This window comes from Tiliqua scincoides, chromosome 3 (assembly GCF_035046505.1).
Source record: "Tiliqua scincoides isolate rTilSci1 chromosome 3, rTilSci1.hap2, whole genome shotgun sequence".
Taxonomy (NCBI): Eukaryota; Metazoa; Chordata; class Lepidosauria; order Squamata; family Scincidae; genus Tiliqua; species Tiliqua scincoides.
The window spans coordinates 59,031,225-59,050,226 of record NC_089823.1 but is presented as its reverse complement, the minus strand read 5'-3'; the positions used below and the strand labels follow the sequence as shown (position 1 = coordinate 59,050,226).

Genomic DNA, 19,002 nt, shown 5'->3' with positions numbered 1-19,002 from the left:
GGCACCCCCCTGATCATTTCCACAGGTCCCAAGCGGAGCCTTGGTCTTGGACGTGGGCACAACTCCTTGAAAGAGAAGCACTTTGAGGTCTTGCACTGGAGTCCTGACTGCACAGAGAGAGAGAGAGAGAGAGCCAGGAAAGGGGGATGCACCGAGAGCGCCTGACGTCAGCCACGGATTTTCTCTTGCCGGTGCCCACTTGACCAGTCTCCAGTGGTCCGCGTCCCTTGAATGATCCCGGAGCGCAGCGCAGCGCAGCGCCTGCCCGGGCCAGTGCCAAGATGAGGCTTGCCGGGCTCGTCGGGATGCAGGCGGAGCTCCCAGCCTCTCCGGAGCGAGAAGGCAGAAAGTAGTGGAGTTGGGGCGTCCGGGGGCAGCCAGAGGCGGCTTCTTCTGCCGGAGAGCGGACTCCGCGAAGGGCACCGTGCGCTCCTCCTCGCCTCTGCCCTCCACCTGGGCACTTGGCAGCGGGTCGGATGAGGGAGCCACCCCGGCCCCTGCCAGCGGCAACTTCCCAGCTCCCGAGGCGCTTGGCCGAGCCTCTCCAGGAGAAGGAGGCGGAGACCCTTCTGGCCAGCCTGCAGCTTCGGGGGCAGGCGGAGTGATGGGCTAAAGGGACGGGGGATCGCCAGCCCCAGCCAGCCAGCCCTTCTCGCGCTCGCCCTTCTCTCTGCGCTCGCTCCCGGCCATGCCTGAGAAGCCCAGGCGAGCATGAGGGGCAGCCCCCCAGCCCAAGCGGGAGCCTGAGCGCCTGGAGCGGAAGCATGAAGCGCGGTTAGGGGAGTGCGGGCGATGGAGAGCCCCCTCCGCGGCCAGCCCAGGGACTCCTCGGCCATGGAGGCTGGCAGCAGGGCACTGTGGGTCCTCCTCCTCTACGTCGGGCTCGGCATCCCGCAGACTGCCCAGCAAGTGCTCAGGATCGGTGAGTGCAGGGCGGGAGGGGAGAGAGCCGGGAGTGGGGGGCTTTTGTGGGGAGGGGGAGGAACGGGCACCTGCCCCGGGGACCTGACCGGTCCGATGCGTGTCAGGATCCCTGGAAACGGGAATCAGGGCGCAGGAACAGCCGCTCAGGGGTCTCATCGGGGGGCGACAGGGGGAGAAGAGCCCCCCGTGGGGAAGCGGTCGCCCTGAGTTCAGCTCAGACCCTCCGCAGGCACCGGCTCCTCGTCCGTGCACGCCTCCTCTTCGCATGCACTGCACACCGGCTGCTCTTGAATCGCTTCCCCGGGTCCGCAGTGTGTGAAGCGGCTGGGCACAGTGGCACGGGGCGGAGAGGCAGGCAGGCTGGCTGCAGTGCACACACACGAACCTCTCGCCCCGGGGCTCGCGCTGGTAGGTGTCCCCGCCCCCCCAGGGCCTTGTTGGGAGGTGCTTCTCTCATTGATGAATCTCTTCCTGCCTCTCCGGCTTCTTGGATCAGTTGACACCCCCCCCCCCAATTACTTTACCTGGATCAGTAAACACCCCCCCCCCCATTGCAATCACTCAGAAAATAGTTGGCATGTAGCGTGAGTCAAGGAAGCGTGTGTGTTGGGAGGGGAATTTAAGGTGACTTGAACACCCAGACCTCTAAACACTTAGACTTTGCCTGCATTCCCTTCCAGTCTATTCCTTCTCCAGGATACCTTACTCAGGTTTAGAGATCACGCAATCAGTGCAACCCTATGCCTGTCTACTCATTGAATTCAATGGGACTTACTCCCAGGGAACTTGTTATAGGATTGCAGCCGGTATAGGCTACTTACCTACTCAGAAGTAAGTCCTAATGAATTCAATGGGACTTACTCCCAGGAAACTGGGTATAAGCATTGTTTCTCAAACTGTGGGCCAGGACCCACTGGGTGGGTCCCCATTCATTTCAATATTTTAATATATTAGACTTGATGCTACCATGGTATGTGACTGCATTTGGGGAAATGTTACAGACCTGTACTTTTAATAAGCTACTATGTATATTCTTTTAACAATGAGAGTAAATGGGACTTAATCCTGGGTAGAATTGCAGCCAGGACTGTTAAAAATTTTCCTGCTTGATGATGAATGTTACTTCTGGTCATGACATTACTGAAAGAGGGTCCTGACAGATTCTCATTCTAAAAAGTGGGTCCCAGTGCTAAATGTGTGAGAACCACTGGGGTATAGGCTTGCAACCTGGGTAGGCTACTTGCCTTGAGAGTGCCATCCTGGTTATTATTTGCACAAGTGGAATAGTAAAAAGATGCATGATTTTTCATGCTGTTCTTGTGCATTTGTACAATGGACTGCTGAACATAATTTGTTGATGTGGCATGTCTCTCGGTTGTGGATTGTGCCTTTAATTTAGTGCCAATACTAGGGGGGAAAAATAGGGGTCCACACAGTTGGGGTAGAGTGCATTTTGGGGTGTATGCTTGCTCTGTCCCATGTGTTCACCTTCTGAAAGAGAAAAAAAAAAGTCTATTTGACCCAAATGCTCCCCTCTTAAACCTGCTTTTGCTGAAATACGTTATTTGATTATTTACGTTATTTGCCATTTACGTTATTTGATTTTTCTCTGTAAACCGCTTTGTGAACTTTTAGTTGAAAAGCGGTATATAAATACTGTTGATTGATTGATTGATTGAAATAAGTGCTATTGATCTTAATGGATTTAACTTTCAAGTAAGCATGCTTTGGATGTCAGCCTTGCTTTAATTGCCAGTGTATATTCCGTTAAAATGTACAGATGCTGTCAGGGTGCATTTTTTCTGATTAGTGACTAATAATAGAATCGGTGATAATAAAGTAGAGGGTGTAAATGTGCCCAGGAAGCCATGGGGGCAGCCATGGGAACCCTTGTTTGGAGGGCTGTGTGTGTTTGCCCCTCTTGTCTACCCCATTATGGTACTAACCGTGCCCATTTTAAAGGTGATGGGGTGTTTGTGTGTGAGCATCATTATTCCACACTAATTAATTCATAGTAAAACAATGTGTTCTTTCACACGTGTCCTCTGCCACTTGCTTAACTGTGCACTGTGGTTTCCTATTGATACAGAAAAGTCAAATCCTGTATAATTAAATAAAAGTTCTAAGCCACTTCAAGCAATGTTTTTGAAGTGAAGCATTTGAGGACTGTAATCTCCCACCCTTGTGCTCTCATTTTCATCGGTTTCTTCTTGGGGAAAAATCCACAACCTTCCATACAAGGTATGATATTTAAAATACATGCCAGCAAATGATTTAAGCCGAGCATGACAAGAAGCACAATTATTCTTCATCAAATTATGGCACCCCAGAAGCAACAGAAGTGACTCAGTGACCAAAAAGAACAAGCTAGGAAATAATGAGATTTTTGTTATTCAGAATCAAAGCACTGGAGCCAAAGCAGATTGTGGATTGTAAATTGCACGGTGTTGTTGTAACATTGGCTGGGGATGAGGGTGTGTTGTGATTCCTTGCTTGACGCTGACCCTGTCTAACCTCCGTTTGGCAGAAATGTACCGCTAACACTGTACATGTGTATTGGCCCTGAGAATGAGAATTAAAGCGAAAACTTTGCTCCATGGAAACCAGGCAAAGTTCACAGGAAGTCTTCCTTCCTACAGTGGGCTTCTTGTGTCAGTCAAGTGAGACAGTGAATACCAAGTATCAAAAGAGTTAGATGGGAAACTCAAGCAGTAAGGGGGGCGAGATGGAGAATCAACATGAAATGAAATGAGAAGTGGAATCCCCAGCCACATTTCTTTGTTTTGTTTGAGCCTTAAAGAAAAGTGGACTGACAGTCGGCTGCGTATGTAACCAGGAATCATGCTCCAGTAGCATGTAGCCTTTACTCATGAATCTCTGGTATGTGTTCCAGAGACTTGTTGCATTATAACTGTGGGGAGAAGGCCCATTAATGTGGAAACGAAGTCAGTTATATCAATGGGCTTATGGTTGTATGATACCAGTGGACTGAAATTGTGCTTTGAGAAATTTGTTCTTGTGTTTATAGGGCCCGTCCCTACAAAACTGCAAGAAATTTCTGTGTGTTGTGGCGGGATTTGAGGATGTTCAGTATAGCATTACTTTGGTAAAATTATATATGTGTGACACACACACACACGTAGCATTTAAGTCTAGATGCATTAAAAATGAAAAAAAATCCCCATTCCATAGTCTTCTGATTGAATTCATAGAAAACTGGCCACAATATAGGGTTGAATAAAGATCTGCATGTCAACACAAGTTATGGAAGAACCACATAAAATAACCAATGGGAAACTTATCTTGGACTTTCATCCTGAAAAGTCTTCAATTCTGACATATCTAACCTTGATCCTGAGAATGCACATGCACGTGATGTACCTACCCCCAAAGTCCCAGGAATGTCAGTGAGTGTCCTTGTGTGATTAAACTGATACTTAATGGGAATATGTTCATCGATGTGTAAGCAGCTTTAGAACATGCATCAAGAAGGGCTTAGGCTGCAATCCCCAAACTAGTTACACTTAATTATTGCAATGAAATTGTAGTGGTGGAAAGTACTTCAGATTACATCAGATGGAAATAGCAGACTAGTAGCCCAATAATCTTGTTCACTTTAAGCAGTGGTGTGGCTGCTGCAGAGAAATTTCATTCTCCAGATTGTATTGAACTTCTCTGAACTTCTCTGAACTTCTTCTTCTATATCCCAGTGACACATAGTGTTCATATGGCAATTAGTCTGACATAGGAGTACTCTGCTGCTAACAGTGCCAGGATGGTCATTAGAATGCTAGACTATGACTGTGGTAGACCTAGGTTCAAGTCCCCACATGAAGCTCATTGGATGACTTTGGGTCCAATACTCTCCCCTGCTGAACTTACTTCATGGGGTTGTGAGGTTAAAGCAGAGGTAAACCATGAGAGATAAATGTAACCAAGAAATCATTCGTAGGTCTGTAAATCTACCTGATTGCATAGTCAGATGGGGGGGGAGAGCTTCTTCTAATGAAAATCTGCCTACTAGAAAAAGTTAGAGATTATTTTTTTCCTAATTATGAGTTCCTATAAGTTGACCCCCTATCTATCTATCTATCTATCTATCTATCTATCTATCTATCTATCTATCTATCTATCTATCTATCTATCTATCTATCTATCTATCTATGGCTACAGTCAGTCCTATGCACTCTTTTCTATGAGTAGACCCCATTGAACACAATGAGACTTACTTCTGCGTACGACTGCATAGGATTGGGTTATGTACCTTCTACCTGCTTCAACAGTCTGAACATGTTTCCACCCAGTGTTCCCTATGTGCATGGAAGATACAAGCCTTGGGATACCCTTTTGTAATTTAGGGTTCTTGGGACGAGATCTTGGTTCCTGTTGTTGGATATGTTAAATTTGAATGGCAGTGTCCAGTATTGCCTACATTTCCCCAGTCTATTATTCCAATTATCTGTGTCTGTTGCATTTCTAGGTGTTGTCAGTCAGCTAATGCCAATACTATCATCTTTGACAATAGGTCAGAGACTGTTTCTGCTTTCTAACTATAGGACCTGGTTATGGATCACCTGTGTGCATACATAAGATGTAGCTTCTTGTTTGAATGCTGTCCTAGCTAGAAGCTACTTTATTTTTATTTACTTTGCTATTCAGTGTATCTTAATTAATGAACCATCTTCTGAGTCTGTGTTCTGTCCAAACCCACATACCAGGCCTGTTAAAAGATTGCTGTTGAACCTATCACTTGGTTAACTTCCTGGAGAAGTATTATATAGGTGGGTAGAGTCCAGAGTGGATGAACACATAGTAAAAAAGGCCTAGATCTATAATCTTGAAGTAATTATTGCCAGTTTGTAATCTTGGGGTCCTATTGGTCTGTGGTAAATACAATTCCCATGTGGTGTTGGCAGTTACTAATTTAAAATGTGTGTTATAATGAGTTTACTCCCTGCATGAAACCTGGGACAACTAAGTCCTGGTTAGGTTATTGGCCACACCTGAGGATGTAGAACAAATGAGGTGATATGTAGTCCCTAAAGAAAGTTTAGGTCCATGTCACATAGATGACATGGCATCTAGATGGCACCTTTTGAGGTGGTCCAATGATTTTTTTTGGTTTTTTAAAAAGCAGGCTAAGAGATCCTTATCTCTCTGGAATGGGTCACTGAGTTCATTACTGCAGATATTTTGAGTTAGCTCTCCAATGGTCCACACTCTTTCCATTAGATGACATTAGTTTGGACAATGGGAAAGTTGCTACTGACTTCAGTGGAACTAGGGTTCTCATAAAATGGTGTGTTAACAATTAAAGTTGAATTACTCAAGACAAGGGTTGGTATAAGAATGAACAGGAGAAGGTGGTGATATTCTCTGAGGTTCTTTTTGGTACTGATGATTGCTAGTTCTTTTTCTCTGTTTAAACTGGTATTTGAAAATACGCTGCCCTTCAAACATTAAATCACGGCAAAAATCCATTAAAATGAATAAAAACTTCATAGCAAATGAACAGTTCAACAGAGTACTGCAGTCTCAAAGCAATATCAGCACAATCTACTGGGCCATTCTCCTGTGCAACCTGAATTGAACTGCATTTTGCAACTTCCATCCATTTCAAAGAGTCTTGTGGAGGAGAACTTCCCCATGGACTGTGTTCTATATTTCTGCAAACCATACTGAAATAAAAAAAGTCAGCAGAATAGAGGCTCAGAGACAAAGAATAAACTGGCTTGTCGAACATATAACATTTTGATTTCCGTGGTTACTGACTTTATTATTTTCAAGTGCACCTTACAAAAGCCTTTCCTTTGATGTATGAGCTTGCAATGCACTCCTCAGTAATAACAGAAATTTTATCTTTGTATGCACAGACATTCAAGTATACTATCAAAAATATTTAAAGTTCATGAACCCAATTCACTTGATTTAATGTTGGAGAATTTTCATTTCTGCTCATGGTAAGAAAAACATTCATACTCTATCAATCTGCCTGTGACAATTCTATGATATTAACTAGGGGGTGATCTGGTTTGTCCCCAAATGCTCTGTCTGTACAGGATAAAGGCTTGCAGGAAGAAAGGGGTGAGAGGATATATAGCAGGATCTTCTTTGATCCCCTGGAAGTCCCACACTTCCAGGCTTGCAGAAACTATGAGAACATGGTGAGGAGGCAGATTATCTATGAGCAGGAAGGGAATTAATGTGGCTCACATCTCTGGCAGGCTGGAGGGACCTGACAACAGATTCAGTGTGAAGGGCTCCTTGAATTTGCCACTCCCTCACTCCCCTCAACAATTGCTGCATCAAGCCGCACCAGGTTGCCTCACAGCTGGATGCCCCTGCCTTCACTTATTGAAAAAGACTCTGAGGGGGAGAGACTATAGTATAGGGAGAGCACATGCTTGAATATAGAAGCTCGCAGGTTCAATTGGTATTTCCAAATAGGACTGGGATAGATTCTGTTCTGAAACCATAAAGCGGGGATTTTCAACCTTTTTCAACTCACAGCATACTGACACTAAAATTGCACTAAAATTGTCAAGGTACACCAGCTGTGTTTTGTTTTTGTTTTACAATTGACAAAGCACACCACACTGCTGGGGGGGGGGCTCACATCCCCCAAAGGCCTTACTAATAAATGACCTCCCCCACATTCCTGCAGCACACCTTCGGACCATTCATGGCACACCAATGTCCTGCAGCAAACTGGTTGAAAATTGCTACCCTAGAAAGTTGTTAAGCTAGATAGACCAATGGTCTGACTCAGTAGAAGGTCCCTTCCTATGTGCATCTACATATTGTAAGGTTCAAATTTAAGAAAGTATAATTTGAGTACACATTTTGAAATAGAATGCAGTAAACCACAGGAAAATTAGAATATTGGTATGACAAGAGTTTTGATCTAGCTAAAACGATTCATATGCTTGGAAGCTGACCTTTATGCCCAAAGTTCTTCACTGCATCTGAAACCACACACACACACACACAAACAGGTCCCACACACAACTATTTTGGTCATTCATTTGGGATAGTTTACAGCAGCGTTTCTCAAACTGTGGGTTGTGACCTATAAGTGGGTCATGAACTGATTTTTGGTGGGCCATGGGACTGGTGTTACTCAGAAGCAGCAAGGCATTCTGGGATGCAACGCAACTGCTATGGCCAATAACATGAGCCTCGGTGGTGAAACATTTGAGAACCACTGGCATACCGAGAACTGATGATCGCTTTAAAAGAGCTGATAACTTGTTTGGGGATGCTGGTGGAGGAATAAATTCACGGATGTAGGTCAGTACTGGCAAAGGTGACTATGCTAACCATCTGATACAGAAGGTAGATCGTGCCAATAAGACAGTGTCTGCAGCAGTCCACTGCTGTGTGTACACCACGTTCAGTTGTTTGCTTTTTTCCTTTGCAAGTACATGTGTTGATCCGTGGTACAACATCCTGTTAAAGTTTTATATAAGTGCTTGAAAACCAATCACCTTTATAATTATAGTTGAAGAACACATGGTTATGATATTATAATTGCACAAACTTAATGTAAGACAACCCTCTCTTAAAAGATAGTCATCAAAATATTTATTCATCTTGTGAATTGCTGCTGATTGATGGTTATGCTTGCACCATAATAGAAACATCAGCTTAGCCTGTATGAGACTGTTATGTGGTAACTCCTGCTGCAATTAGAAAATGTCTGCTGGTTTTCTGTAGTTATGGTTTCATTGTAGCTGATTGTTCTGAATATATACGATTAAATGTTTGTGCCCCACTTCCCCAGGTACTGAGATGTTCCAGGGATGCAGTAGTGCCAAGTCTTCCTTTGAAGGAGGTATTACTGATGGTGATCATTGTAACTTTTGCTTTGTTTAGAAATATACAGGTTGAGAATTGGATGGCAGTAGATAGTACAGTACCCCTTATAAGCAATCAACAAGTTGCACCAGTTCTTAGGGGCCTTTCTGCTCTTGAAAGGTGTTTCTGGCAGTCAACTCCTTTTCTTAGCTTTCCTTTCAGCCAGTAACCGACCCGCCGCTCAACGCACCCCATGGCAATGGTCCGTGATGCCACCTCCCCCCGCTTACCCGGCACAATGGAGCCTTGCATGATGCCGAAGATGACTAAGAAAGCCTTCTGAGGCTTCCCCGTAGTCTTAAACAGTACTTCTGGGAAACCGGAAAACTGGAAGTACCACTTAGAATTGCATCGGAGGCTCATAAGGCTTCCTGTGCAGTCCACAGTGCTGTGCAGATGCAGCGCTTGGGGCATTTGCAAGGGCATTGGCCCCCCTCCTGTACTGTCACTGCTTTGAGCCCAACCTCAGACCCACCTTCTCCCTCCCAAGGATAGCAGCCAGGCACTCAAAATCAGTGTTGTCCAAACTACCTTAACTCAGAGAACACTTGAAAATGATTCCTTTTTCTTCCTTCTTGTCCATACTGGGGGGGGGGCACGGTAGAAAACAGTATCCTCACATTCTTTCAGTTCCTTCTTTCAGGTTCCTGAAGCCCCTGCAGTTTGGAAGCATGTGTAAATAAAGGTAAAGTTTAAGGGTCTTTTTCTGGTTATTATTATTAATAAAAAAATAAAATACTATTTCTTTCTAAATCTCCCTTTTTTAAAGTATGGTAAACCTAGGTGGGTCCCTATAGAGTGTTGTTTTAAAAAGTGGGTCCCGATGCTCAAAGATGTGGGAACCACTGCTCTACATTATTATCAACCAGTCATTTTGGAAAACAGTATTCTCCTCTGATATATTTCTGTACAACTGTTCAGATCCCGGTAGAACTGGGTGGGGGGAACTTATGTAACTTTTGCTTTTGGAAGCAATGCCAAGTATGGCACTCAAATCACATTTTTTTTTGCATTGTGAGCCTGTTCACACATCACTTAGCACATGCAAACAATTCCAGCTTCCTTCGGCAATGTGCTCTTGGGGAGAACCACAGTGCATCATTCTGGGCAATCACAGCTGGAACTGAATGATTGCTTGGGGTCAGCATATTTGAGAGACTGTGTTTTCCCTTATAATTCAGCTCAGCATCTCCAGTCATCAGAGAGGGGCCTTTTAGATATGCGGTCATTTACAAAGATAAGAAGGGCGATGGCTCAAAATAGGGCCTTCTCAGTAGTGGCACCTACACTATGGAATTTCCTCCACTTTGGTTTAAGAACAGCTCCTTCTTTGGAAGCCTTTCGGCAAGGTCTACAAACATTCCTTTTCCAGCTGGTCTTTTGATTTTAGCCTGTCGTGCCTGGCGCTTGGAGGTTTTATTAGTGCTTTTATTATGTTATCAGTTATGATATTTTATGTATTCTGTCTTCCACTTGCTGTTTTTCATGTTATGTATTTTTAATATTTATATGCTTTTAACATTTATTTTGCATTTTGTAGTTGGATTTTAATTGCCTATATTTTTAATATTGTTGTGAGTCGCTTTGGGTGCCTTCAGGAGAAAAGTGAGATAAAAATTGAATTATTATTATTAACAACAACAACAAATTGCAGATGTAGGTCTGCAGCAACTGATACAAGCATGATAGTTTTCTAACAAGCACAGTTGGTCCAACTGAACAGGCAATGTAAGCGACTGCATATTGGCATGTTTTTTAGAATTGGCAGTGCCGTCACAAGGGTTCGCGTCACCCGGTGCGGGAGACTAGCATGTCACCCCCATGCAGTGGGCGGAGCAATACTCCAAGTGGTGGGCGTGGTGATCTACCATCTCTCTGCCCCCACTGGTTTTTTGGCTGTACCTTTTGATAGAACACAGATATGTTTGTTTCACTGCATTCTGCATGAAATTGCACATTAATTGATTTATAACATGAAGGTATTATTTTTACAAACTGTGATTTTAGTGATTTTGGTCACTAGTGGTGTCACCTCCCCCCAGGGTGTCAACTTATTAACACCTTATTGGAGCAGCTTTCAAACTTTTAGCACTGGGACCCACTTTTTAGAATGACAATCTTTTTAGAATGACAGGACCCATCATAAAGCAAATTAAAATAAATTATTATAAATAATTAGAGTAAAACAAATAATTAAATAAGGGGAAGCCAGCCCTGTTCCACCAAGTGAATTTTCTCTGTAGCCTGCCTGCAATAGGACACCCCCCCCCCAAAAAAAAAGAATCAGTAAGATTTTCACCCCTACACAGTACCCAGTTTAATTTAAGTTCTTATATTTCAAGCATATCACTATCAGGACCCACCTGGCTTTACAAGTCTGAAAGCCCAATCCTACGCCTGTCTACTCAGAAGTAAGTCCCATTATAGTCAGTGGGGGTTACTCTGAAGAAAGTGTGGATAGGATTGCAGCCTAAAACAGAAAAAAATTCACCTTACCCTGTCAAGCCTCTGTTTCATTCTTTTTATGGGGAGGGGGCTGCCTTCTGGAGCATTTGTTGAGCGCCAGTAGCATCAAATCAGGACCATTCTGGTGGCCTAACATTTCCCTTTGCCTGACCTGCCCAGAAGCCAAGGCGCGTTTATTTACTTGCGAGTAAACATGACCATGTGGCTTAGTTTTACTTTCCATAGGGCTCAATATATTCGCCAGCTTGGAAGGAGGGACCTCCTTCTCTGGTGTTTTTTGGAGACTGCATTCTTTGGATCAGGACCACTCTGGTGTCGTTGGATTCCTCTCAGCCTGCCCTTTCTGACGGACTAAGGCACGTTTGCCTACTTGCGAGTAAACATGCAATACAGCTCAGTTTCACTTTCCATTGGGTTCCATGCATTTTTTTTCTGGTTTTTTGCCAATAACGTTTGATAAAAATGAGATATTTCACTCTGGTTTTTTGTATTGCATTCTGCTGGGAATTCCGCATTCAACGGTATATAACATGATGGGGTTACTCCTAACCACTGTGATTTTAGCGCATCACTCCCCCAGTGCGCGTCACCCCCATGCACGTCACCCGGTGCGGCCCACACCCCCCTAGCGACACCACTGAGGATTGGCACTCATTCATCAACTTATGGCCATAATTAAATGCAATATGTGATCCAAGAGGTGTGCCACAGGCTCTAAAGTAATGCAAATTATGTTTGAGCACAGCTCTTGGATGAAGCTCTCATAGTTGCGACATGTTTTGAGCTGGCTGCAGCATACCATCTCAGTAAACACTAGCAGCAGCTTTCAGACAAAAGTATTTCTCTGCCCTACATGGTGATGCCAGGAATTGATTTTCTGCATGCAGGGCATGCAGCCCTTCTCCAGAGCTATGGACTATATTTGCAAATATCTGTATACAGTTATATGAATGAGTACAGTGGGCCCTCCATACTCATGGGGGTTTGGTTCCAGAACCCCATGTGGATACAAAAACCAAAGATGTTCAAGTCTGCATATGTCACACTGACAAAATTGTGTCAATTTGTTTCGGTTATAATCTGTCATATCCAGCCACAAGTCAGTAATACGTATGCTAAACAATTACTGATTTTCCAATCTATTCCTGCCTCACTAAGGGGCAGCCCTATCCTGTCCTAGATTGGGCTGCTGGGAGGAGTGAGTTACACCACTGAAAGGCACTTTTACTGTTGTAAAATGGCTACCAATGGCTGCTGCAAGAGATGACATAACTGCAGCTCTGTTGCCAGACCTTGTTGCACCCATTGGAGCCAGTAGGTCAACGTGAGTGGACTGAGAGAGTAACTGGACAGAGATGGCGAGGAACTGGGGATGGGGAAGAGGTGGGACGTGGTGCCATTTGGGGCAATGGCACGTCCTGGATCTTACCTCCCGTCGCCCCTGTTCCAATGCTCCCTGCACCTTTTGTCTCAGCTGCATCAGCACAGCTGGCTAGGATTGGGCCCAGTTTCACTATTTTTCCCCATCCTCATTGCAGCTCCTGATTTTGCAAACTCAGAAGGCAATTGGTTCATTTCCCATCCTTGCTGTAAACCCTAAGCCACTCCATATGGTCCATCAGTTAGCAATTTCTGTTGACTCTGGTCTAGGACAACCCGTTCAGTGATTTTTCCTTTCTTCATTATGGACTATTTTGTACATACTGGTCCGTAATAAAGTTTAAATCTGTCATCCCCTCCAAGTATTTTAAGCAACGGCCTTTAATCTTCTTTTCTCAGAGAGGCCTGATTTGACTGACTGGTCTAGAGATTGTTCAGCAGTTTAAAAAAATGATAAAAGAAACCCTGGCCAAAGAACTGATTAGTTTTACTGCACAGCTTTGAATCTGTGACCTCGAAGCCCAGTTTGTCCTAGTTTGTGTGGAGTTTATGATTATTGGAAAGCTTTAGGGAGGGAATATTCCTATTATCTTGCTTTCTCCATGGTGCGCTGATGCTAATAAAAATGTGACATGCCAAGCCTTGTTGGAATGGAAGGGAAGCTAGTCCACCTAAAGAATCTTAATCTGCACCCAAAACCCACAAGGAATTGTGCCGCTTCCTGCTGAAATGAATGGGAATTTTGCAAACCTACCCAACAGCACCATGCAGCCTACTTTAAGCCATTTCTGTCCAACGTTGCATATCTACAATAGGGACCAAATGTATACACCTATGAGCTGGGCAAAAAAAATGGGTTAAACAGTTTTAAAGAGCAGCCACCCAGTGGAACCAATTACCTAATGGGTTGGTGGGCTTTTCCTAATTGGAAGTCTTTTTTTAAAATTTTTTTTATTAATTTCCAAAAACAAATATAAACAAACACACATAACATAAAAAAACACACTTCACTACACACACACACACACACACACACACACACACACACACACACAAAAGGGTGCAGGAAATCATATATCATCATATATCACTAAAATTGATAAATCATTACATATCTCCTAATCAATTTCCTCTTCTAGATTTACCTCTTAATATCATTTTTCATTCGTCATTTGTCTATCATATATCAAATATAATGTATATAATACAATCATTTAAATGCCCTGTCATATATTTCTAAAACTTCATTCTCAACCAAGCATAAAAGGGTTTCTGTCACTCCATTTGTGTCGGTTTTCATTGTTGGTCCAAAATTTCTGACAGTCTGTCCGTTTCTGCCACATTCATTATTTTCTCTATTAATTCATCTTTCATTGGTATTTTAAAGTCCTTCCCATATCTAATTGGAAGTCTTTAAGGAGAAACCATCATCTGTTGGGGAGGCTGTAGCTTGGAATTTCCTACATCAAGCAGGGAGTTGGACTCGATGGCCGAAAAGACCCCCTCTCTGACTCTTCTAATTTGTATGCTTTAATAATGCTTTAATTCTACTGTCATCACAACCTGCACTTTCAGTTTTCTTGCAGAAGGGTTGCTCCACAATGTCTTGGACTGAAGAGTACAGCATGCTAACAGTGGGATGGAGTTAGTCAGTGTAGCAATAGCAAGGCTTACTGTATCTTATTGTATTCATTTGTACACAGGTAGGCTTTTTCCAGGCTTTTTCTGATGCATTTTTGTGTCTCCATTAGCCTTCAAACAGATATTAGCACACATTTGGTTATTCAAGAAACATCTGGGGTCTGAGTCAACTCCTATTCAAATCAATAAAAGAGGAGTCTCCCCATTTTTGCACTAATTGGAGCTGAATTGCTCCTATAATGAATTCTTTGGCACCCTTTGATGCACACAGCAGGCTAACTGCCTTTCAAAAATAAATATTTTACCAGCACAAGCAATGAAGTCCACTGGGAATTCTTCCCAATATTTGGAGAATACAAACAAGCAAGGAAAACAAGAGGGAACGAATGAGAAAATAAGAGAAAACACATTACGCATACAGAATAAATGAGCAAAAATTTGCTTATGACACTGTTAATTTAAACTACAGATGCACAGAAAACATTAGAATTAGAGCTGCACGCTGTACAGTCTAATCCTGTGTGTGTCTACTCAGAAGTATATCCCACTGTCTTCACTGGGACGTCCTCCTTGGTAAGCATGCTCAAAATTTCAACCTTTGTTTAACTGATCCATTAATCAACTAGAATTTTAATTGATTAATCCAGGGGGCCTACTTTAATCAGTAAGGGCAAATTTTAATTAGTGGAACTGATCATTTGTTCACTTCTTTGAAGTTATTTTGCTCTGGTCTGTTGCTGGGTTAACAGCCCTAATTAAAACGTTGTTTTGTTTTAACCCTGAACATCTGATTTAAACTCCAGCACAATTAGGAAGCATAGATGGGTGTGGCATCCAAAATGGACCACTACAACAACATTACAGAGCTGGCAATGTACAAATGTTGGCAATGCATCAACCCCAATTACCACTGATGGAAATTCAGCCACTTCTACAATCGTTTTTATTATTAAGTTCCCTCACTTCACAGAGTAAGATCAGCCAAGCATATCCTGCTATTACAGAACATTGTCAAAGACAAATGGGGTGGTGGTGGTGGTGGAGATTTATACCTCCAATGTGTGTAACATTGTTCAAGAAGAAATTGGATCCGCATTCATTTTGTTTGCCCCAGAAGACTTAGGTCAGCTGTACAATACAGAGAACCTGCTGTGTTGGTGCTCTATGGACACAGTTTGTCCCCCCTCCTATGCGCATAAACACATGCATCCTCCACTCATCTCCTTGCACGTATGGGTATACTGAAGCATAAAGAAGCCTTTCATTCATTCCTGTAGTTAAGCAGTTAGAACTGCTGAGCTAGCCAAGGATTCCGAGAGAAGTAAAACGAATTGGGGCAGTTTAGCCCACTAGCAGAATTGTTCACTACCAGCATACTGCTACAACTTCTGCCTAAGGAATCCAAGAGGCTGCATAGGATGTGGGTATTGTTCAATGACAGAATACATGCCTCTGCATGCTGAAGTTTCCAGGTCTATCCCTCACATCTCCCTTTTTAAAAGGATAAAAATAAAAAGATCTCAGGTGGATGAAACTCTTGCCATTCGAAGTGGGCGTTACTGGGTTAGACAGAATAATGATTTCCAGCAGTGCAAGGCTTTTTCATATATTCAGTCTCAATACCCATAGGACATCTTGTCCAAACACCTTGTTGCAAGAACGAGCTGCCTAGCATACAGTAATGTGTGAGTTGAGTCAAACAGCTCTAGAAGTCCAGGACTTCTGGTGGCAGATCTTGTAATCCACAACCACAAACCCTGACTGGCAGTGCAAAAGATGTGCAACTGCTGTGCACTTTGGGGCCACCAGCACAATCAGCTGGTGGCTTTGTGCACATGACAATGGCTCCTAGATACTTTGTCAGAACAGGTAGATCAGCGGTGGTGGTGGGTCACTGTGGGTGGTTTGAGGGCAAGAGGGTGAAGATCCCAGTGGAAGCAGCGCATGCTAAGATCTGATCCCCCTTTGCTGCCCCAAACTGCCCCTGTGTCTCCTCAGACTTATTCTAGGAAAGTAACTGGTGTGTGTCTGAGGAGACCCATTGGAGGCCAGGTGGCCTAAGGGAAGGTAGGTATCAACAAGTTTTAATTACTTTTCCTGAGCCACCTGGTCCGTCCGTCCCCCATAGAATGCAGCACACACTCCATCAGCAGTGCTGTGTGCTGGGAATATGATGATGCTGTTAGTGACTGAAGCAACTGAGCCAGAAGACAGAAAAGTGAAGGCATGCTGACTTTAGAGAGACTGGGCCTACTACTCAGAAGCTCATCATTTCTTCAAATCATTTCAGGTGCATCAATGTCTAAGCTCAAGACTGGGCAATTTATAGGAACATAGAAATGCCTTATACTGAGTCAGATCACTGGTTCATTGACCTCAGCACTATCTCCACCAAGTGGCAGTGGTGCAGAGTTTCTGCGTGGGCTTTCCCCAGCTCTTTCCTAGAGATACCCAGCCAGGGATGAAAGCAATGGCCCTTCCCCAACACACCTGTAGATCTAACAAAACAACTTGTATCTTCCATATTTGTTTGCAATAACTGACAGATTAGGAAGTGTGTTTCATTCTCAGATAGAATGCTGGTGCTTTGCTTTGCTTGGGAGGGGTTTGGCCAGCTGGCATTTGAGTAAATCTCTTCAGGAGTCTGAGTCTGCAAAGAAGAATAGAAAAATAAAAATAAATATACCTGCCCATGCCTCTACCAAATGATAACCAAGGTGAGTGCCTAGTTTCACTCCTGAATGAAACTAGTTTTGAAAAGTTGTGTGAAAGAAAATGTCTGCTTACTGATGTAAATGTCTCATGCTGATATCCTAGCCACACCTGAGTATAAGTGTGTTCTATAACAGGGGTGCCCCAGCCCCAGCCCAGGGGCCATTTGTGGCCCTTGGGGACCCTCAATTCAGCCCGCAGGGAGCTCCCAGTCTCCAATGTGCCTCTGGACCGCTGGACACTTACTGGATCCCACATTGGCCCAATACAACTGCTCTCAGTGCAAGGACGGACTGTTCGGCCTCTTGCACAAGCTGCAGGCTGAGGGCTTCCGCTGCTTGCTGTTTCATGTCTGTGAAGCAGCAGCGACAGCAAAGGAAAGGCCGGCCTTGCTTTGCACAAGGCCTTTTGTAGGCCTTGAGCTATTGTGAGATCTTTATTCATTAATATAAATTTAGGTAAATTTATGTACATTTATTCAAATTTTAAATGTAATTTTTTTCCTGGAAATTTTTTTCCCACAGTGTCAGAGAGTATAATGGAAATGCGCAAGATCCCTCAGGAAGATAGGGTGTGGTGTCAACAGTGGCCCCTTGCTCTGGCAGGCAAGCATAGGGTTAATCTCAGGGCTCTAACTAGAAGTGGGGATGCTGCACAGCTGCAGCCACTAGAGGCAACCAGGTTATTAAGGGATAAAAGCAGCACCTGATGGAGGGAGAGTTTGGTGGGTAGTAGAAGGAGGAACTAATGGCTGATGGACTAACTGACTAAAGGACAGATGGGTGAAAGGACTTTGGAGACTGCTGGTGATACTGGAGATTGGTGTGTGGCTGTCACACCCAAGACCTACTGAGGAGAAGGTATTGCTGTGGTGGCTGGAGAAGCAGCTGGCAGGAGAGGGGAGGAAGGAGGATCTCTACAGATTGAACAGGCGAGCTACCCTGGTGGTGGGATCGAGCAGTATTGCAGGGGAGAACTGGGGTCATTGTTGGGGAACAAAGCATAGCTAATTAACTTAGAGTGGGCATATGGTTTCTAAGTGAAGCTTGGACCAGGGATCTGGCAAAACAGAGATGATGTGGCCCTCCTGCCAAAAGTTTGGACACCCTTGCTCTGTAATGATGAGGTGTTCTTGTGTAGAGCTGACATGTGAAGGCATTAGTAGAGGTGTTTGTTTCCTGTGAGTTAGACAGAATTACAGCCTTACTGAACACAATGGGCTTACTTTTGAATAAGAATTGAATAACACAATTGTCAAAGACCTCTAGGCATTAGGTTGTAAAACTATACTTTCAACCATTAGACCATTTCCAGGGGGAGGACATAGTAGTTCCTGAGTAGTGGTACATTTTGAAGTGTAGGAGCTCTACCTGACGCCATCCACCCCAATAGCCATGTCCCACTAAGGCTATATAACACCTACCTTAAATTTAATCAGAGCATTTTCTCCTCCTGCCACTTATTCCTACTTTGAAACTTACTGTATTTCATTTCAAAATTAAGGTCATTTTATCCTGAATGCTTGGTGTGGGCTGCAATAGTCTAAACCAAAATGTATAAAAAATTGGGGAAAGTTGATGGCCTACAGCAGGGGTCTTCAAACCCCAGCCCGGGGGCTAGATGTGGCCCGCAGCAAGCCTCTTTCTGGCCCGCAGCCAACCTCTTGTCCCCTGAAAGCCTCTGGCCCACTCAACTGAACATGACCAGAACTGTACCCTGATTATGTCTGGAGGGTGTTCTGAGGGCCAGAGAGATTGAATGAATGAGCCCATTCACTCATTTATTAACTCATCTAAGTTCCATCTCTTATTTATTTATTTAAATTTTATATTTAAATTGTTTTTCCGGCCTTCCACACCACGCCAGATATTTGATGTGGCCCTCTGGCCAAAAAGTTTAGAGACCCCTGGCCTAGAACAGCGGTTTCCAAATTGTGCGCCCGGGACCCATCAGAGGGTTTTGACCAATTTTTGGTGGTTTGTGAAACTGATGGAGCAAATTAGGCTATGTGCATCAAGTGTT

General features: G+C 43.9%; 1 protein-coding gene across 4 annotated transcripts in view; it reads left to right on the top strand.

Moving 5' to 3' along the window:
- The first annotated feature begins 255 nt into the window (after nt 1–255).
- The window catches only part of GRIK1 (glutamate ionotropic receptor kainate type subunit 1), a 200,428-nt gene continuing 181,681 nt past the window's right edge, over nt 256–19,002 (top strand). For all 4 annotated transcript variants that reach the window (XM_066622618.1, XM_066622617.1, XM_066622616.1 and 1 more), the window contains exon 1: nt 256–922. In XM_066622618.1, coding sequence (XP_066478715.1) covers nt 793–922 — 130 coding nt within the window. In that variant the 5' untranslated portion in view covers nt 256–792. The remainder of the gene's footprint in view (nt 923–19,002) is intronic.